Source organism: Oncorhynchus keta, chromosome 24 (genome assembly GCF_023373465.1).
Source record: "Oncorhynchus keta strain PuntledgeMale-10-30-2019 chromosome 24, Oket_V2, whole genome shotgun sequence".
Classification (NCBI taxonomy): Eukaryota; Metazoa; Chordata; class Actinopteri; order Salmoniformes; family Salmonidae; genus Oncorhynchus; species Oncorhynchus keta.
The window spans coordinates 6344888-6367135 of NC_068444.1; the positions used below are offsets into that span (position 1 = coordinate 6344888).

At 45.2% G+C, this 22248-nt stretch overlaps 1 protein-coding gene and 1 long non-coding RNA gene across 2 annotated transcripts; both read right to left on the reverse strand.

Annotated features, from left to right (window-relative positions):
- Positions 1 to 5934: 5934 nt before the first annotated feature.
- LOC127911340 (uncharacterized) lies at positions 5935 to 9110 on the reverse strand. Its single transcript, XR_008077881.1, has 2 exons — positions 8677 to 9110; positions 5935 to 6490 (listed from the first exon to the last, which is right to left on the reverse strand). It is a non-coding gene; the product is annotated as an uncharacterized LOC127911340 (long non-coding RNA).
- A 990-nt stretch (positions 9111 to 10100) lies between these two features.
- On the reverse strand, positions 10101 to 20715 carry LOC118376160 (uncharacterized). The gene is made up of 8 exons (XM_052477573.1): positions 20647 to 20715; positions 17096 to 17366; positions 16586 to 16787; positions 15954 to 16425; positions 15471 to 15601; positions 15121 to 15281; positions 13906 to 14128; positions 10101 to 12820 (listed from the first exon to the last, which is right to left on the reverse strand). Exons 1-8 carry the CDS (start codon positions 20670 to 20672, stop codon positions 12681 to 12683), a joined length of 1626 nt encoding a protein of 541 aa, XP_052333533.1. The 5' UTR covers positions 20673 to 20715; the 3' UTR covers positions 10101 to 12680.
- Between the last annotated feature and the right edge of the window lie 1533 nt (positions 20716 to 22248).

The following is a 22248-nucleotide window of genomic DNA, read 5'->3' on the forward strand; positions in this document are numbered from 1 at the left end:
AGTAACGCAGTAACGCAGTAAGGCAGTAAGGCAGTAACGCAGTAACGCAGTAAGGCAGTAACACAGTAACGCAGTAACGCAGTAAGGCAGTAACACAGTAACGCAGTAAGGCAGTAACACAGTAACGCAGTAACGCAGTAACACAGTAACGCAGTAACACAATAACACAGTAACGCAGTAAGGCAGTAACACAGTAACGCAGTAACGCAGTAACACAGTAACGCAGTAACACAGTAACGCAGTAACACAGTAACACAGTAACGCAGTAAGGCAGTAACACAGTAACGCAGTAACGCAGCTCTATGAGCTGAAGGTATTACTGCGGAGGTGATGTCCCACAACTTAAGTGTTATCTTGTCCTGTACCTGTCTGGCAGGTATGCCACGTGGGAGTTGGACAGGAAGGATATATCAATATGAACATGCTAGTGGCCACTCCGTTGGAGGAGAAATTCCACGTGGTTGAAATGAGGACCCACCACCCTACCAAGGGCTTCCGACTCCCGTTTCACGAAAAGGTCATTAGCTGAATAGAAAGGGGAGATGGGAGACTTCGGCTCCCGTTTCACGAAAAGGTCATTAGCTGAATAGAAAGGGGAGATGGGAGACTTCGGCTCCCGTTTCACGAAAAGGTCATTAGCTGAATAGAAAGGGGAGATGGGAGACTTCGGCTCCCGTTTCACGAAAAGGTCATTAGCTGAATAGAAAGGGGAGATGGGAGACTTCGGCTCCCGTCGACAGAAAACGTGTCAAAAAGTTATTTTTCATCCTCCGGTGGTGGTGAGTCCGTTGCGGAGACGGGGGGGAGAGAAGGTCAGTTGGATGTTTTCACAGCTGGATTTGTTTGGCGGCCATGTTTGTTTAACACGCTCTTGGCCGTGAAGCTGCCTGACAAAGACCCACACCGAGCCCGGTGGAGAGGGAGAGTGTGGCTTTTTCCAATCGTGCCCCCGTGAAATAAAAAAACGCACTTTATTCCCAACATAGTGCACTACCTTGTAGCCTTTATGGGCCCTGATCAAAATTAGTACACTTTATAGGGAATAGTGTGACATTTAGCACGCAGACCTGGCCTCGTTCGTCCTCGTTTTGTGGTTTGGGGGCGATCAGAGGGGGGTGCATTGCTCATCAAATGTTTGTGTAATTCATTGAGCGATCAACTGTCCGTCCCATAAATATGTCTATCCTCATTTCGGAGGGAATTTTTTTTTAAAGGTTGGAAGTTGGAAGCGTTTTTCAATCCACTTAATATTTTTTTGTGTTTCTTTTAAAAAGCCTGAGTTATTTTCTAGTTTCCTCCTTTCCTCTGATCAAGGTTGTAGGGTTGTACGTCTACAACAGTCATTCGAACATTACTAACCGTTGACTGAATATGCAACTAGACTTTTGTTTTGTGTGATTTCTAGGGAGTAAGAAGCATGCTGTCCAGTCGGTCAGCTTATCATTGTGCGATACCCCAGGTGAACATGCATTCATAGATAGAGAATCACCACCCATTAACTTGAATGAGGATCCTTTTTTTTTTAATGAATTGTATTTCTATTGCTTTAAACATGTTGAAGTACATAGTTTTGTATGTTATTGATTCTTTCCAGGCCCATAAATTGACTATCTGGCAAGTGAGACATCTGCGCCAGGACAGAGACATCTTCCCTAGAACAGAGACATCTTCCCCCAGAACAGAGACATCTGCCCCCAGGACAGAGACATCTACCCCAGAACAGAGACATCTTCCCCCAGAACAGAGACATCTTCCCCCAGAACAGAGACATCTACCCCAGAACAGAGACATCTTCCCCTAGAACAGAGACATCTATCCCCAGAACAGAGACATCTTCCCCCAGAACAGAGACATCTGCCCCCAGAACAGACATCTGCCCCCAGAACAGAGACATCTACCCCAGAACAGAGACATCTTCCCCCAGAACAGAGACATCTACCCCAGAACAGAGACATCTATCCCAGAACAGAGACATCTTCCCCCAGAACAGAGACATCTACCCCAGAACAGAGACATCTTCCCCCAGAACAGAGACATCTACCCCCAGAACAGAGACATCTTCCCCCAGAACAGAGACATCTACCCCAGAACAGAGACATCTACCCCAGAACAGAACAGACATCTACCCCAGAACAGAGACATCTTCCCCCAGAACAGAGACATCTACCCCAGAACAGAGACATCTTCCCCCAGAACAGAGACATCTACCCCCAGAACAGAGACATCTATTCCCAGAACAGAGACATCTATCCCCAGAACAGAGACATCTTCCCCAGAACAGAGACATCTTCCCCCAGAACAGAGACATCTTCCCCTAGAACAGAGACATCTACCCCCAGAACAGAGACATCTATTCCCAGAACAGAGACATCTATCCCCAGAACAGAGACATCTTCCCCAGAACAGAGACATCTTCCCCCAGAACAGAGACATCTACCCCCAGAACAGAGACATCTTCCCCCAGAACAGAGACATCTACCCCCAGAACAGAGACATCTACCCCCAGAACAGAGACATCTTCCCCCAGAACAGAGACATCTGCCCCCAGAACAGAGACATCTTCCCCAGAACAGAGACATCTACCCCCAGAACAGAGACATCTACCCCCAGAACAGAGACATCTTCCCCCAGAACAGAGACATCTGCCCCCAGAACAGAGACATCTTCCCCTAGAACAGAGACATCTTCCCCAGAACAGAGACATCTTCCCCCAGAACAGAGACATCTACCCCAGAACAGAGACATCTGCCCCCAGAACAGAGACATCTGCCCCCAGAACAGAGACACATCTGCCCCAGAACAGAGACATCTTCCCTAGAACAGAGACATCTTCCCCCAGAACAGAGACATCTTCCCCCAGAACAGAGACATCTACCCCAGAACAGAGACATCTGCCCCCATAACAGAGACATCTGCCCCCAGAAAAGATACATCTTCCCCAGAACAGAGACATCTTCCCCCAGAACAGAGACATCTGCCCCCAGAACAGAGACATCTTCCCCCAGGACAGAGACATCTTCCCCCAGAACAGAGACATCTTCCCCAGAACAGAGACATCTACCCCCAGAACAGAGACATCTACCCCCAGAACAGAGACATCTGCCCCCAGAACAGAGACATCTGCCCCCATAACAGAGACATCTGCCCCCAGAAAAGATACATCTTCCCCCAGAACAGAGACATCTTCCCCCAGAACAGAGACATCTGCCCCCAGAACAGAGACATCTTCCCCCAGGACAGAGACATCTTCCCCCAGAACAGAGACATCTTCCCCCAGAACAGAGACATCTGCCCCCAGAACAGAGACATCTTCCCCCAGAACAGAGACATCTGCCCCCAGAACAGAGACATCTTCCCCCAGAACAGAGACATCTGCCCCCAGAACAGAGACATCTTCCCCCAGAACAGAGACATCTTCCCCCAGAACAGAGACATCTGCCCCCAGAACAGAGACATCTGCCCCCATAACAGAGACATCTGCCCCCAGAAAAGAGACATCTTCCCCCAGAACAGAGACATCTTCCCCCAGAACAGAGACATCTACCCCCAGAACAGAGACATCTTCCCCCAGAACAGAGACATCTACCCCCAGAACAGAGACATCTACCCCCAGAACAGAGACATCTTCCCCCAGAACAGAGACATCTTCCCCCAGAACAGAGACATCTTCCCCCAGAACAGAGACATCTTCCCCAGAACAGAGACATCTTCCCCCCCCAGAACAGAGACATCTACCCCCAGAACAGAGACATCTTCCCCCAGAACAGAGACATCTTCCCCCAGAACAGAGACATCTTCCCCAGAACAGATACATCTACCCCCAGAACAGAGACATCTTCCCCCAGAACAGAGACATCTTCCCCCAGAACAGAGACATCTTCCCCCAGAACAGAGACATCTTCCCCCAGAACAGAGACATCTTCCCCCAGAACAGAGACATCTGCCCCCAGAACAGAGACATCTGCCCCCAGGACAGAGACATCTTCCCCCAGAACAGAGACATCTTCCCCAGAACAGAGACATCTGCCCCCAGAACAGAGACATCTGCCCCCATAACAGAGACATCTGCCCCCAGAAAAGAGACATCTTCCCCCAGAACAGAGACATCTGCCCCCAGAACAGAGACATCTTCCCCCAGAACAGAGACATCTTCCCCAGAACAGAGACATCTGCCTCCAGAACAGAGACATCTTCCCCCAGAACAGAGACATCTTCCCCAGAACAGAGACATCTGCCCCCAGAACAGAGACATCTGCCCCCAGAAAAGAGACATCTGCCCCCAGAACAGAGACATATTCCCCCAGAACAGAGACATCTGCCCCCAGAACAGACATCTGCCCCCAGAACAGAGACATCTTCCCCCAGAACAGACATCTGCCCCCAGAACAGAGACATCTTCCCCCAGAACAGAGACATCTTCCCCCAGAACAGAGACATCTTCCCACCAGAACAGATTCCTCTTTATGACAGCAGGAGGAGCTGAAAACCTTCATCTATGTTAATAGTAAGTAACTTAATGTATTCTCTACTAATAGTCAAATGGATTTAAATCCATAACCTCAGAAACATGTTTCTATAATGGTAAAGGAACATCCAACGTTATTAGTTAAGATTTTAAATCAGTGTTCTTCTGGTTCTGGTGGGACACTGCTGGTACAGTATATGGTCTGAATCATACCTTCACATAAAACGTGCATAATTGTAACGATGTGCGCTGAGAGTCAGGAAGCGAGTTCATGGAGTGTTTTAATAAATAAACACAACATAATACAAAACAAGAACCTCAAACAACACACAGACCAGAAACCAACGACGACGCCTGGGGAAGGAACCAAAGGGAGTGACATATATAGGGCAGGTAATCAAGGAAGTGATGGAGCCCAGGTGAGTCTGAGGACACGCAGGTGAGCCATAACGAGCAGCCTGGTGACCTAGAGGCCAGAGAGGGAGCACACGTGACAATAATTGGTGTCAGTGCACGATGCACTCACTGTATGTGAAAGCCTGAGTTATGCGCAGTGCTTAATATGAGCCAGATCCTTCCGGAACAGAATCTGGCACTTCTCAGTTGTGGGACTGTTTTGTTCCGGAACCCATTTACCAGAATCCGGTACCTCTCCTGGCATGAAAAAGAATAGTCTCTTTTGTCTCTGTCTGCTCTGCCTTTGACCAGCCCTGTTCTCATCTTGACCAAGCTCAACCGTGTGGGGGAAGTTGCATATAGACGTTGATCTTGGTTCTGCATTTCCCCTCTCCATCTCTCTCTCTCCAGTCTCTCCCTCTCACTCTCTCTCTCTCCAGTCTCCCCCCTCTCCCTCTCTCTCTCTCCAGCCCCCCCCCCCCTCTCTCTCTCTCTCTCTCATCAAACAGATTCTATTAAGTTGTTAGGATTGAGTAACGCAGTAGTAGTAAGGATTGTGTGGGACTCGATATCCTTTTTCTCTCTGTCATCCTGTATCCTCATCCTGTCCCCTCATCCTGTCTCCTCATCCTGTATCCTCATCCTGTATCCTCATCCTGTCTCCTCATCCTGTCTCCTCATCCTGTCTCCTCATCCTGTATCCTCATCCTGTCTCCTCATCCTGTCTCCTCATCCTGTATCCTCATCCTGTATCCTCATCCTGTAGCCTCATCCTGTCTCCTCATCCTGTATCCTCATCCTGTCCCCTCATCCTGTCCCCTCATCCTGTCCCCTCATCCTGTCCCTGCATCCTGTCTCCTCATCCTGTATCCTCATCCTGTCTCCTCATCCTGTCTCCTCATCCTGTCCCCTCATCCTGTCTCCTCATCCTGTCTCCTCATCCTGTCCCCTCATCCTGTATCCTCATCCTGTCTCCTCATCCTGTATCCTCATCCTGTCCCCTCATCCTGTATCCTCATCCTGTCCCCTCATCCTGTATCCTCATCCTGTCTCCTCATCCTGTCTCCTGTTCATTCCCATGTGTAGCCTATGTTTCTAATGGCAGAATGTTGTACTCGGAACAAACTGCTTTGCTAACTAAAGTTAACATATTCTGCTGCTAGACAGGATGTTTCATTGACTCATGCCTCCAGTTTTACCTACTGCTGTTATCACTGTGACTGTTATAAAACAGTATACTGCTGTTCTCACTGTGACTGTGTTATAAAACAGTCTACTGCTGTTCTCACTGTGACTGTTATAAAACAGTCTACTGCTGTTCTCACTGTGACTGTTATAAAACAGTCTACTGCTGTTCTCACTGTGACTGTGTTATAAAACAGTATACTGCTGTTCTCACTGTGACTGTGTTATAAAACAGTATACTGCTGTTCTCACTGTGACTGTGTTATAAAACAGTCTACTGCTGTTATTACTGTGACTGTTATAAAACAGTCTACTGCTGTTATTACTGTGACTGTTATAAAACAGTCTACTGCTGTTCTCACTGTGACTGTGTTATAAAACAGTCTACTGCTGTTCTCACTGTGACTGTTATAAAACAGTCTACTGCTGTTCTCACTGTGACTGCTATAAAACAGTCTACTGCTGTTATCACTGTGACTGTTATAAAACAGTCTACTGCTGTTCTCACTGTGACTGTTATAAAACAGTATACTGCTGTTCTCACTGTGACTGTGTTATAAAACAGTCTACTGCTGTTCTCACTGTGACTGTGTTATAAAACAGTCTACTGCTGTTATCACTGTGACTGTTATAAAACAGTATACTGCTGTTCTCACTGTGACTGTGTTATAAAACAGTCTACTGCTGTTATTACTGTGACTGTTATAAAACAGTCTACTGCTGTTATTACTGTGACTGTTATAAAACAGTCTACTGCTGTTCTCACTGTGACTGTTATAAAACAGTCTACTGCTGTTCTCACTGTGACTGTTATAAAACAGTCTACTGCTGTTATTACTGTGACTGTTATAAAACAGTCTACTGCTGTTATTACTGTGACTGTTATAAAACAGTCTACTGCTGTTATTACTGTGACTGTTATAAAACAGTCTACTGCTGTTCTCACTGTGACTGTGTTATAAAACAGTCTACTGCTGTTCTCACTGTGACTGTGTTATAAAACAGTCTACTGCTGTTATTACTGTGACTGTGTTATAAAACAGTCTACTGCTGTTCTCACTGTGACTGTTATAAAACAGTCTACTGCTGTTATTACTGTGACTGTTATAAAACAGTCTACTGCTGTTATTACTGTGACTGTTATAAAACAGTCTACTGCTGTTCTCACTGTGACTGTGTTATAAAACAGTCTACTGCTGTTATTACTGTGACTGTTATAAAACAGTCTACTGCTGTTCTCACTGTGACTGTGTTATAAAACAGTCTACTGCTGTTATTACTGTGACTGTTATAAAACAGTCTACTGCTGTTCTCACTGTGACTGTGTTATAAAACAGTCTACTGCTGTTCTCACTGTGACTGTGTTATAAAACAGTCTACTGCTGTTCTCACTGTGACTGTGTTATAAAACAGTCTACTGCTGTTCTCACTGTGACTGTGTTATAAAACAGTCTACTGCTGTTCTCACTGTGACTGTGTTATAAAACAGTCTACTGCTGTTCTCACTGTGACTGTTATAAAACAGTCTACTGCTGTTATTACTGTGACTGTTATAAAACAGTATACTGCTGTTCTACTGTGACTGTGTTATAAAACAGTCTACTGCTGTTCTCACTGTGACTGTGTTATAAAACAGTCTACTGCTGTTATCACTGTGACTGTTATAAAACAGTATACTGCTGTTCTCACTGTGACTGTGTTATAAAACAGTCTACTGCTGTTATTACTGTGACTGTTATAAAACAGTCTACTGCTGTTATTACTGTGACTGTTATAAAACAGTCTACTGCTGTTCTCACTGTGACTGTGTTATAAAACAGTATACTGCTGTTCTCACTGTGACTGTGTTATAAAACAGTCTACTGCTGTTATTACTGTGACTGTTATAAAACAGTCTACTGCTGTTATTACTGTGACTGTTATAAAACAGTCTACTGCTGTTATTACTGTGACTGTTATAAAACAGTCTACTGCTGTTCTCACTGTGACTGTGTTATAAAACAGTCTACTGCTGTTCTCACTGTGACTGTGTTATAAAACAGTCTACTGCTGTTATTACTGTGACTGTGTTATAAAACAGTCTACTGCTGTTCTCACTGTGACTGTTATAAAACAGTCTACTGCTGTTATTACTGTGACTGTTATAAAACAGTCTACTGCTGTTATTACTGTGACTGTGTTATAAAACAGTCTACTGCTGTTCTCACTGTGACTGTGTTATAAAACAGTCTACTGCTGTTATTACTGTGACTGTTATAAAACAGTCTACTGCTGTTCTCACTGTGACTGTGTTATAAAACAGTCTACTGCTGTTATTACTGTGACTGTTATAAAACAGTCTACTGCTGTTCTCACTGTGACTGTGTTATAAAACAGTCTACTGCTGTTCTCACTGTGACTGTGTTATAAAACAGTCTACTGCTGTTATTACTGTGACTGTGTTATAAAACAGTCTACTGCTGTTCTCACTGTGACTGTGTTATAAAACAGTCTACTGCTGTTCTCACTGTGACTGTTATAAAACAGTCTACTGCTGTTATTACTGTGACTGTGTTATAAAACAGTCTACTGCTGTTCTCACTGTGACTGTTATAAAACAGTCTACTGACTGTTCTCACTGTGACTGTGACTTATAAAACAGTCTACTGCTGTTATTACTGTGACTGTTATAAAACAGTCTACTGCTGTTCTCACTGTGACTGTTATAAAACAGTCTACTGCTGTTATTACTGTGACTGTGTTATAAAACAGTCTACTGCTGTTCTCACTGTGACTGTTATAAAACAGTCTACTGCTGTTATTACTGTGACTGTGTTATAAAACAGTCTACTGCTGTTCTCACTGTGACTGTGTTATAAAACAGTCTACTGCTGTTATTACTGTGACTGTGTTATAAAACAGTCTACTGCTGTTCTCACTGTGACTGTGTTATAAAACAGTCTACTGCTGTTATTACTGTGACTGTGTTATAAAACAGTCTACTGCTGTTCTCACTGTGACTGTTATAAAACAGTCTACTGCTGTTATTACTGTGACTGTGTTATAAAACAGTCTACTGCTGTTATTACTGTTATGTGACTGTGACTGTTATAAAACAGTCTACTGCTGTTATCACTGTGACTGTTATAAAACAGTCTACTGCTGTTATTACTGTGACTGTGTTATAAAACAGTCTACTGCTGTTATCACTGTGACTGTTATAAAACAGTCTACTGCTGTTACTCACTGTGACTGTTATAAAACAGTCTACTGCTGTTCTCACTGTGACTGTGTTATAAAACAGTCTACTGCTGTTCTCACTGTGACTGTGTTATAAAACAGTCTACTGCTGTTCCAGATTTAACTGTGACTGTTATAAAACAGTCTACTGCTGTTATTACTGTGACTGTTATAAAACAGTCTACTGCTCATTATTACTGTGACTGTTATAAAACAGTATACTGCTTTTCTCACAACCCAGGAATAAAACAGTCTACTGCTGTTCTCACTGTGACTGTGTTTTAAAACAGTCTACTGCTGTTATCACTGTGACTGTTATAAAACAGTATACTGCTGTTCTCACTGTGACTGTGTTATAAAACAGTCTACTGCTGTTATTACTGTGACTGTTATAAAACAGTCTACTGCTGTTATTACTGTGACTGTTATAAAACAGTCTACTGACTGTTCTCACTGTGACTGTGTTATAAAACAGTCTACTGCTGTTCTCACTGTGACTGTGTTATAAAACAGTCTACTGCCTATTGGTCTCACTGTGACTGTTATAAAACAGTCTACTGCTGTTATTACTGTGACTGTTATAAAACAGTCTACTGCTGTTATTACTGTGACTGTTATAAAACAGTCTACTGCTGTTCTCACTGTGACTGTGTTATAAAACAGTCTACTGCTGTTCTCACTGTGACTGTGGTTATAAAACAGTCTACTGCTGTTATTACTGTGACTGTGTTATAAAACAGTCTACTGCTGTTCTCACTGTGACTGTTATAAAACAGTCTACTGCTGTTATTACTGTGACTGTTATAAAACAGTCTACTAAACAGCGATTATTACTGTGACTGTTATAAAACAGTCTACTGCTGTTCTCACTGTGACTGTGTTATAAAACAGTCTACTGCTGTTATTACTGTGACTGTTATAAAACAGTCTACTGCTGTTCTCACTGTGACTGTGTTATAAAACAGTCTACTGCTGTTATTACTGTGACTGTTATAAAACAGTCTACTGCTGTTCTCACTGTGACTGTGTTATAAAACAGTCTACTGCTGTTCTCACTGTGACTGTGTTATAAAACAGTCTACTGCTGTTCTCACTGTGACTGTGTTATAAAACAGTCTACTGCTGTTCTCACTGTGACTGTGTTATAAAACAGTCTACTGCTGTTCTCACTGTGACTGTGTTATAAAACAGTCTACTGCTGTTCTCACTGTGACTGTTATAAAACAGTCTACTGCTGTTCTCACTGTGACTGTGTTATAAAACAGTCTACTGCTGTTCTCACTGTGACTGTTATAAAACAGTCTACTGCTGTTCTCACTGTGACTGTGTTATAAAACAGTCTACTGCTGTTATTACTGTGACTGTGTTATAAAACAGTCTACTGCTGTTCTCACTGTGACTGTTATAAAACAGTCTACTGCTGTTCTCACTGTGACTGTTATAAAACAGTCTACTGCTGTTCTCACTGTGACTGTGTTATAAAACAGTCTACTGCTGTTCTCACTGTGACTGTTATAAAACAGTCTACTGCTGTTCTCACTGTGACTGTGTTATAAAACAGTCTACTGCTGTTATTACTGTGACTGTGTTATAAAACAGTCTACTGCTGTTCTCACTGTGACTGTTATAAAACAGTCTACTGTTGTTATTACTGTGACTGTGTTATAAAACAGTCTACTGCTGTTCTCACTGTGACTGTGTTATAAAACAGTCTACTGCTGTTCTCACTGTGACTGTTATAAAACAGTCTACTGCTGTTATTACTGTGACTGTGTTATAAAACAGTCTACTGCTGTTCTCACTGTGACTGTGTTATAAAACAGTCTACTGCTGTTCTCACTGTGACTGTTATAAAACAGTCTACTGCTGTTCTCACTGTGACTGTGTTATAAAACAGTCTACTGCTGTTCTCACTGTGACTGTTATAAAACAGTCTACTGCTGTTATTACTGTGACTTTGCTAGAAAACAGTCTACTGCTGTTCTCACTGTGACTGCTATAAAACAGCCTACTGCTGTTATCACTGTGACTGTTATAAAACAGTCTACTGCTGTTATTACTGTGACTTTGCTAGAAAACAGTCTACTGGGGATGAAGTGGTCCAGATTTAAATGGCCTTTTTGAGAAAACGATCAAAGTATTGTCTTATTTTGAACTGGGTATTTTAACACGTCTCATTTGCAGTGAATTATATTTATTTATTAATTATATTTCCTAGTGTCGTCACAACCCAAGGAATAGTAACAGTTCATATTCTTTATGGAGGAATTACATGTATTTTTAAAAATCGTTAATTACACAAGGTCCAACCGAAACCTGACTTATGCTCTCAACCCAACCCGTCTGAATCGGAGAGGTGCGGGGGACTGCCAGATTGGTCGCCTGGGAAGCTGTTGTTGTGTGTGTGTCGGGGGGCGGGGGTTAACTGCCTTGCTCAAGGGTACAACGACAGATGTTTCACTCTGTCGACTAGCCGATTGGTCTAAAGATGATGTGACTAGTCGATTGGTCTAAAGTTGATGTGACTAGCCGATTGGTCTAAAGTTGATGTGACTAGCCGATTGGTCTAAAGATGATGTGACTAGCCGATTGGTCTAAAGATGATGTGACTAGCCGATTGGTCTAAAGATGATGTGACTAGCCGATTGGTCTAAAGTTGATGTGACTAGCCTATTGGTCTAAAGATGATGTGACTAGCCGATTGGTCTAAAAGATGATGTAACTAGCCGATTGGTCTAAAGATGATGTGACTAGCCGATTGGTCTAAAGATGATGTGACTAGCCTATTGGTCTAAAGATGATGTGACTAGCCGATTGGTCTAAAGATGATGTGACTAGCCGATTGGTCTAAAGATGATGTGACTAGCCTATTGGTCTAAAGATGATGTGACTAGCCGATTGGTCTAAAGATGATGTGACTAGCCGATTGGTCTAAAGATGATGTGATTAGCCTATTGGTCTAAAGATGATGTGACTATCCGATTGGTCTAAAGATGATGTGCCTAGCCTATTGGTCTAAAGATGATGTGATTAGCCTATTGGTCTGAAGTTGATGTGACTAGCCTATTGGTCTAAAGATGATGTGCCTAGCCTATTGGTCTAAAGATGATGTGATTAGCCTATTGGTCTAAAGATGATGCGACTAGCCGATTGGTCTAAAGATGATGTGACTAGCCGATTGGTCTAAAGATGATGCGACTAGCCGATTGGTCTAAAGATGATGCGACTAGCCGATTGGTCTAAAGATGATGCGACTAGCCGATTGGTCTAAAGATGATGTGACTAGCCGATTGGTCTAAAGATGATGCGACTAGCCGATTGGTCTAAAGATGATGCGACTAGCCGATTGGTCTAAAGAGATACATTCATACTTTGATCAAGGAATAAACAGCCCGTCTCTTTATAAAAGGAAAGTTCATATCCAGCACTTGAACTTGAAGAAGTCCTGCAGATCCTTGTCTTCCACTGATTTGTCATGGATCCCAGCATACACTCTCTTCAGAAGGCTGCTCATGAACTTCCCTTCGAGGATGTTGATGTATTTCTCAAGGCAACCTTGACATACAAAACACAAACACGATCTGATGAGGCTGAAGCATTACCCTGAAGGGTAAAGTTAACATTCATTTTTATTATTTATACAATTTTAAGTAGTAAGCCAAACAAAAAAATGTACGAACCCCTACAAAATGTTTTAATTAACTATAATCCTCACAATAATTCACATTTCCTGTTGTTGCAGGATTATTTTCCTGCTGTGAGAAACTGGTCAAATTAAGATCCTACATGTGCATTTAATTTGTCTTCCAAATGTTCTATGTCTGTATTTACATTTACATTTACATTTAAGTCATTTAGCAGACACTCTTATCCAGAGCGACTTACAAATTGGTGCATTCACCTTATGACATCCAGTAGAATAGTCACTTTACAATAGTGCATCTAAATCTTAAATTGGGGGGTGAGAAGGATTACTTATCCTATCCTAGGTATTCGCATACAGGAAGGAGGGCTCAGTTCAATCTGTATAGCGGAAGATTCGTGTTATAGATCCATTTAAATGTTAAAAGGCAATGTTCCTCAGTTCACGGTAAACACACCGACAAAAATGTCATCTCACCCTGAAATGACCTTCATTTCAACGCAAATCTTCTGCGATACTGCAGCAATACGGATTTAATCCTGCTCTATGGATTGGGACAGAAAAATGGATCCCGGGCTTGCGAGAATATGGGTCACGAATTATGAGAATCTACATCTATAAAATCGCACACCGTCTTCTTCGTTTGGGTCGTTGGAGGAAGATTTTGGGTACGTTTCTCATTTGGGTCTTGAGCTAAAAAAAAGGTTCAAGAACCCCTGTATGATCTAAAAAAAACATCTGATGCTTCCAAGACGGTTCTAATGAAAAGATAACTCACCCAGAACCATGACTTTCCCGTAGGCGATGAGGTTGTGTCTCAGCTCTGGGGTTCTAATGAAGAGATAACTCACCCAGGCCCATGACTTTCCCGTAGGCGATGAGGTTGTGTCTCAGCTCTGGGGTTCTAATGAAGAGATAACTCACCCAGGCCCATGACTTTCCCGTAGGCGATGAGGTTGTGTCTCAGCTCTGGGGTTCTAATGAAGAGATAACTCACCCAGGCCCATGACTTTCCCGTAGGCGATGAGGTTGTGTCTCAGCTCTGGGTGCTCGTAGAGGCCTTGTTTCATCAGGATGCGTACGATCTCTCCTGTGATGAAGGCGTCGTCAAAGTTCTGCTCTGAGACGGGCTTCAGGGGGAACCGACAGTACACCTCTACAGCAGCCAGCGGGTCGGACTGCCCCAGCATCTCTGCCAGCTCAATGTACGCATCGTGGACCTGTTGATCAATCACATTGTATCTGAAAGGTGTTTACCAATATTCTAGACACAACCTGGACTTGGATAAACATAATCTAGACACAACCTGGATTTAGATAAACATAATCTAGACACAACCTGGACTTGGATAAACATAATCTAGACATAACCTGGACTTAGATAACACCCAGGAGAAAACACAGCTGGGGAGTGCAACAGTTGGAGAGCACAGGAAGACCACTCCAAACTGACCAATCATTGGATGGAGCCAAGAATAACAGGAAGAACACTCCAGACTGACCAATCATTGGATGGAGCCAAAAATAACAGGAAGACCACTCCAGACTGACCAATCATTGGATGGAGCCAACAATAAAAGGAAGAACACTCCAAACTGACCAATCATTGGATGGAGCCAACAATAACAGGAAGACCACTCCAGACTGACCAATCATTGGATGGAGCCAACAATAACAGGAAGACCACTCCAAACTGACCAATCATTGGATGGAGCCAACAATAACAGGAAGAACACTCCAAACTGACCAATCATTGGATGGAGCCAACAATAACAGGAAGAACACTCCAAACTGACCAATCATTGGATGGAGCCAAAAATAACAGGAAGACCACTCCAAACTGACCAATCATTGGATGGAGCCAACAATAACAGGAAGAACACTCCAAACTGACCAATCATTGGATGGAGCCAACAATAACAGGAAGAACACTCCAAACTGACCAATCATTGGATGGAGCCAACAATAACAGGAAGACCACTCCAAACTGACCAATCATTGGATGGAGCCAACAATAACAGGAAGAACACTCCAAACTGACCAATCATTGGATGGAGCCAACAATAACAGGAAGAACACTCCAAACTGACCAATCATTGGATGGAGCCAACAATAACAGGAAGAACACTCCAAACTGACCAATCATTGGATGGCGCCAACAAAAACAGGAACAGCTGCACTAACTGTATAATAACTGATAGTAATATGTGACCTCTGGTGCCATGGTGATGACCTCCTGGTAGAGCTGGTGTGCCTGGTCGTGGCTGTCTGCGGAGCGGGAGAGGGCGCGGGCCAAGCCGAGGCGAGGGGCATGGGATCGACGGTTCAACAGAGCTTTGGGGAGAACGTTGACACTCTCTGCCACTGCTGACTCTGTAGTCAGACAGACACAACCCACAGACAGAGCAATCGGTTCTAAATGGAGCAATACTAAGTAGCCCACACACAGAAAATGACACAATCAATGAAATGAATAGTGGGCTAAACCCAACAGCGCTCCTCAGTGTTACTAGGCCAAAGACGGATACCCGAGTATAATTCCTAACCTGGTTGGTAGCCTACCTTCTGTGGGCCCAGGTTTGGCTGGGCTTGGGGAGCAGTCTGGTTTAGACTTGCTGGGGGAGATGAGCTGGGTCTTGGAGCTGCTGGGCTTGGCAGGGCCAGGAGTTTTGGCTGCTCCAACTTGCCCCCTGCTGAGTACAAACAGAAACTACTTGGATCAGGGTTGGGCTCAATTTCCATTTCAATTAAAACAATTCAGACTGGAATTTCAGTATACTTCCAGAATTGACTGAATTTAAATGTAATTTTACTCAACCCTGACTGGGAAAACTAATGATAGATAAAACACACGTGTCCAAAAGCATGTCGTTCCCATTCCTTCGAATGCCTCTCTCATTAGGCCGTGTTCTACATGAAATACTGAGTCTTAAAAGCGGGCAGAAGAAGGAGTGTACAGGCAGGGGAGGTGCATCTGCAGCAACAGAAATCAGCGACTGCGTAACATTTATGCTCTCCAACACGTCTACAGTCTATCTGACTGACCTGGATGGAGACACGGTGGCTGGAGGGGCAGTAGAGGGGGTGTTTTTGGCTGGAGGGGCAGTAGAGGGGGTGTTTTTGGCTGGAGGGGCAGTAGAGGGGGTGTTTTTGGCTGGAGAGGCCGTAGAAGGGGTGTTTTTGGCTGGAGGGGCAGTAGAGGGGGTGTTTTTGGCTGGAGGGGCAGTAGAGGGGGTGTTTTTGGCTGGAGGGGCAGTAGAGGGGGTGTTTTTGGCTGGAGGGGCAGTAGAAGGGGTGTTTTTGGCTGGAGGGGCAGTCTTGCCTCCTCTCGTGGGGGTCTTGGCTGCAGCCGCAGTACCCCCTCTAGCAGGACCTCCCATGCCACGCCCACATCCTCTCCCGGCAGCCACTGCAGTGTCAGGAGGCCCAGAACCACCCCCGCCCGCTCCCTGGCTGGCTGTCCCCTTGACTGCCTTCTCCTTGTCTGCTGCCAGCCTGTCCTGCCACCACTGCTGCTCTGAGGGAGGGGGAGGGATGGCACAAGGCTCAGTTGCATATATCAACGTGAGCACACACACACACCCTTCATTAATACCCCCCCACACACACACAGTCTTCTATCATTACACACAAAAGCATGTACACACACACACACACACACACACAATTTCTCTTACTAGTGAGCTGTGTGGGTGGCTCTCCGCTCTGAGGCTTGTCCTCCAGTTCGATGCTTGCCTGGAAGCTGAGGCAGGCGTTGGCAATGGCTCCTTCTAACCTCTGTGAGCCGTGGTCGTTGTCACACTGAGCCAGCTGGGCCAGCCCCAGGAGACACAGCGCGTGGCTGTCACGAGGAGTCGTTACCACGGCGATCTGGCAGACCTGGACACCCCCGATGGGAGTTTGTTTTGTTTGTTTTGTATGCAACACACCAACGATCGCAGTCAATCAAAAGATCAAGATCAAAGTGACTGACGAGCGAGGGGAAAATCTGAGACGACACCACACAGATCCAGGATCAGATGACTCTAACCCTGACCTCGACTACCTGAAATTTTGACCTTTGACCCTAGATGTCATTTATGTGACCTCCTCTTTCATATGAGCCCATTTTGTGGTCCCCCTTAACCAAAGTTTCGCCTCTCTAATTAATTTTTGGTCGTAGGCAAAAAAATTGAATACAGTCTCACCTTCTCTTGCATGTCCATCAGCTCCCTGCAGGCGGGGATGGAGGTGAGGCGGATCAGACCTGTGAGAGCCTGACACCTCTTGGCCACCCAGGCCTGTCTCTCTGTCTCTCCCTGTTTGCCCTGACCCTGAGTCAACCCAGCAGCCTTCTTTTGCTGAATGAGGCTCTGGAGGAGGGCAAAGTGGGCATCTAGCAACACCCACTCCAGCTGCTGGGCCACCTCGTCCCGACACACGCACCGACACACACCGCGGGCTGCCAGCACCGCAACACTGTTTTGGGGTAAAGGAAGATGGGTACACACACACACACACACACACACACACACACACACACACACACACACACACACACACACACACACACACACACACACACACACACACACACACACACACACACACACACACACACACACACACACACACACACACACACACACACACATTAAGACAGGGACAGACCAGAATTGTTCTAGTTTCCTGCATATATACTTAAATTCTGTCCTCAACAGAGGTAGGAGTGTGGATTTAAAAAACAGCCAGTATCTGCTGTGACCATTTGCGTCATGCAGCGCAACACATCTTCTTTGCAGAGAGTTTTTATTTTTTTTATTTATTTCACCTTTAATTAACCAGGTTAGGCCAGTTGAGAACATGTTCTCATTTACAATTGTGACCTGGCCAAGATAAAGCAAAGCAGTGTGACAAAAACAACGACACAGAGTTACACATAAACAAACATACAGTCAATAACACAATAGAAAAATCTATGTACAGTGTGTGCAAATGTAGAAGATTAGGGAGGTAGTGATAGAGTGATAGATGTGCAGATGATGATGTGCAAGTAGAGATACTGGGGTGCAAAAGAGTAAGAGGGGAAGTACCAATATGGGGATGAGGTAGTTGGGTGTGCTATTTACAGATGGGCTGTGTACAGGTATAGTGATTGGTGACAGCTGATGCTTAAAGTTAGAGAGGGAGATATAAGACTCCAGCTTCAGAGGTTTTTGCAATTCGTTCCAGTCATTGGCAGCAGAGATCTGGAAGGAAAGGCGGCCAAAGGAAGTGTTGTCTTTGGGGATGACCAGTGAAATATACCTGCTGGAGAGCGTGGTACGGGTGGGTGTTGCTATGGAGACCAGTGAGCTGAGATAAGCGGGGCTTTACCTAGCATAGACTTATAGATGACCTGGAGCTAGTGGGTTTGGCGATGAATATGTAGTGAGGGTCAGCCAACGAGAGCATACAGGTCGCAGTGGTGGGTTGTATATGTGGCTTTAGTGACAAAACGGATGGCACTGTGATAGACAAGTTGATCAGGCTGTTGATTGTGGCCGGTGGAATGTTGTCCCACTTCTCTCCAATGGCTGTGAGAAGTTGCTGGATATTGGCGGGAACTGGAACATGCTGTCGTACACATCAATCCAGAGCATTCCAAACATGCTTAATGGGTGACATGTCCGGTGAGTATGCAGGCCATGGAATAACTGGGTGATTTTCAGCTTCCAGGAATTGTGTACAGATCCTTGCGACACGGGGACGCGCATCATCATGCTGAAACATGAGGTGATGGCGACGGATGAATGGTACGACAACGGGCCTCAGGATCTCTTCACAGCATCTCTGTGCATTAAAATTGCCATTGATAAAATGCAATTGTGCTTGTTGTCCGTAACTTATGCGTGCCCATACCATAACCCCACCTCCACCATTGGGCACTGTTCACAACGTTGACATCAGTGGATCAGAAAACCAGTCAGTATCTGGTGTGGATCAGAAAACCAGTCAGTATCTGGTGTGGATCAGAAAACCAGTCAGTATCTGGTGTGGATCAGAAAACCAGTCAGTGTCTGGGGTGGATCAGAAAACCAGTCAGTATCTGGTGTGGATCAGAAAACCAGTCAGTGTCTGGGGTGGATCAGAAAACCAGTCAGTATCTGGTGTGGATCAGAAAACCAGTCAGTATCTGGTGTGGATCAGAAAACCAGTCAGTATCTGCTGTGGATCAGAAAACCAGTCAGTATCTGCTGTGGATCAGAAAACCAGTCAGTATCTGCTGTGTGGATCAGATCAGAAAACCAGTCAGTATCTGGTGTGGATCAGAAAACCAGTCAGTATCCAGTCAGTATCTGGTGTGGATCAGAAAACCAGTCAGTATCTGGTGTGGATCAGAAAACCAGTCAGTATCTGGTGTGGATCAGAAAACCAGTCAGTATCTGTGTGGATCAGAAAACCAGTCAGTATCTGGTGTGGATCAGAAAACCAGTCAGTATCTGGTGTGGATCAGAAAACCAGTCAGTATCTGGTTGGATCAGAAAACCAGTCAGTATCTGGTGTGGATCAGAAAACCAGTCAGTATCTGGTGTGGATCAGAAAACCAGTCAGTATCTGGTGTGGATCAGAAAACCAGTCAGTATCTGGTGAGACCATTTGCCTCATGCAGCGTGACTCATCTCCTTCACATAGAGTTGATCAGGCTGCTGATTGTGGCCTGTGGAATGTTGTCAGACTCTGTTCACAACGTTGACATTAGCACCTCCACCACACCATTAGCAAACACCACACCATAACCCCACCTCCACCATGGGGCCCTCTGTTCACAACGTTGACATCAGCAAACACCATAACCCCACCTCCACCATGGGGCCCTCTGTTCACAACGTTGACATCAGCAAACCGCTCCCCCATGCAATCCCATACCCGCTGTCTGTCATCTGCACGGTACAGTTGATACCAGGATTAATCCGTGAAGAGCACACTTCTCCAGCGTGCCAGTGGCCATAGAAGGTGATCATTTACCCACTGAAGTCGGTTACAACGCCGAACTGCAGTCAGGTCAAGACCCTGGGGAGGACGACAAGCCTGCAGATGAGCTTCCTGAGACAGTTTCTGACAGTTTGTGGAGAAATTCTTCAGTTGTGCAAACCCACAGTTTCCTCAGCTGTCTGGGTGGCTGGTCTCAGACGATCCCACAGGGGAAGAAGCTGAATGAAGAGGTCCTGGGTTGGCGTGGTTACTTATGGTCTGCTGTTGTGAGGCCGGATGGACGTGCTGCCAAATTCTCTAAAACAAGGTGGCTTATGGTAGAGAAATTAACATTAAATTATTTGGCAACAGCTCTGGTGGACATTACTGCAGTCACCATGCCAATTGCAAGCTCCCTCAAAACATGAGACATCTGTGTTATTGTGTTGTGTGACACAAATGCACATTTTAAAGTGGCCTTTTATTGTCCCCAGCACAAGGTCCACCTATGTATTGATCATGCTGTTTTATCAGCTTCTTGATATGCCACACCTGTCAGGTGGATGGATTATCTCGGCAAAGAAGAAATGTTCACTAACAGGGATGTAAACAAATTTATGCACAACATTTGAGAGAAATAAGCTTTTTTTGTGCAAATGAAATATTTCTGAATAAAAAATTAAAAAAGAGCTCATGAAGCATGGGACCAACACTTGCGTTTTCTATTTTAGCTCAGTATACATACATAGAGACTTGGTAAGACAGAACAAAGAGATTTGAACCAGGCAAGAAACATAAAACTCACGTGTGATAGACCTGCTCTGAGCTCATTGGCTTCTGAGAGAGAGTGTTCTTCTGTTGGAGGGCACCGAGGGTGAGGAACTGTGTTCTCACACTGGACAGAGGGTCTGTCACGCTCTGCTCCAAACCACTGAGGTCACATCACGGCAGGAAAAGAAGGGGACGTTTAGCTTACAGAGAAACACTGACTGCACATCATGTAGAAGTGCACTTAAGGAAGTCTGGAAATCAAGATACTCTCTCTCGATCCCGATCTCTGTCTTGCACACACACACACACACACACACACACATACACACACACGCACGCACAGCGCGCACACACACGCGCGCGCACACGCGCACACACACACACACACACACATGCACATGCACACACACACACACACACACACACACACACACACACACACACACACACACACACACACACACACACACACACACACACACACACACACACACACACACACACACACACACACACACACACACACACACACACACACACACACACACACACACACACACACCTGTAGTTGTTCTCCGTGTTGCAGGACTGTGCTATAACATGCTCCAGGCCTTGTTGTAAAAACAGGGCTGCCTCCTTCTCCACAGCCTCTGAGGCTTCCTCCTGTAGCAGTAGAGCCAGACCTGTGAAGAACCTGCCACACACACACACACACACACACACACACACACACACACACACACACACACACACACACACACACACACACACACACACACACACACACACACACACACACACACACACGTTCATGAGTTGCCTACCCCTGGCAATGTGACCAATAGGGCCAACCCAGGTCTCCTGCATGCTACAGATTTGTCGTAGCCCGCTGAGCTAAAGCCAAGGACTTAGCTTGAGGAATTAAAGCAAGTCTGGTTCCCAGATGCAACTGTGTTAAACATACGACAGCGCGTGCTGACCTAAGTGCTGGCTGTGAGGGCCGCAGGGCCAGTCCGGTCTGCAGGTGCTGCAGTGCCTCCCTGTTCCTCTTCTCCAGCAGCAGCATACGCCCCACGTGGAGGTTGTACTCCCAGAAGTCCTGGTTCAGCGACCAGGCATCCAGGTACTTCAGAAGGGCCCGGTGGATACAGCTCTCTTCGTCCCCCACGCCCGCACTGCCATCCTGAGGTACAAGGAGGGAGGAATGTCAAAACCACCTAGTCTGGGTCTGCAACCAACAGAACTAACGGATCATTCTGATCTATAATGCATTTGAATGGGGCTGTTCCTCCGGGAGCCAGGCAGGTCGAGTGATCTCTGTGCCAGTCTACTTACTCCAACATCAACGATTGAGAGATCAAAGATGTTCAGAGGCCCTTCACAGGTGGATCAAATGTCACACATCAACTGGGTCTCACATCCATTGGATGTCTCTCTGACATTATAGCAATACATAGATTCATCTCAATGGTCCCTACCTAGTACCTGACACTAGAATACCTAGTCCCTGACACTAGAATACCTAGTCCCTAGTCCCTGACACTAGAATACCTAGTCCCTGACACTAGAATACCTAGTCCCTAGTCCCTGACACTAGAATACCTAGTCCCTGACACTAGAATACCTAGTCCCTGAC

Coding starts and splice junctions, on each gene's coding strand:
- LOC118376160 (XM_052477573.1), bottom strand. CDS start 20,672: ATGAGCTCAGAGCAGGTCTATCACAC. Junction 15,602..15,953: donor GCCACCGTGTCTCCATCCAG/GTCAGTCAGATA, acceptor GTTTGTACTCAG/CAGGGGGCAAGTTGGAGCAG. Junction 12,821..13,905: donor CGGGAAAGTCATGGGCCTGG/GTGAGTTATCTC, acceptor TTGTATGTCAAG/GTTGCCTTGAGAAATACATC.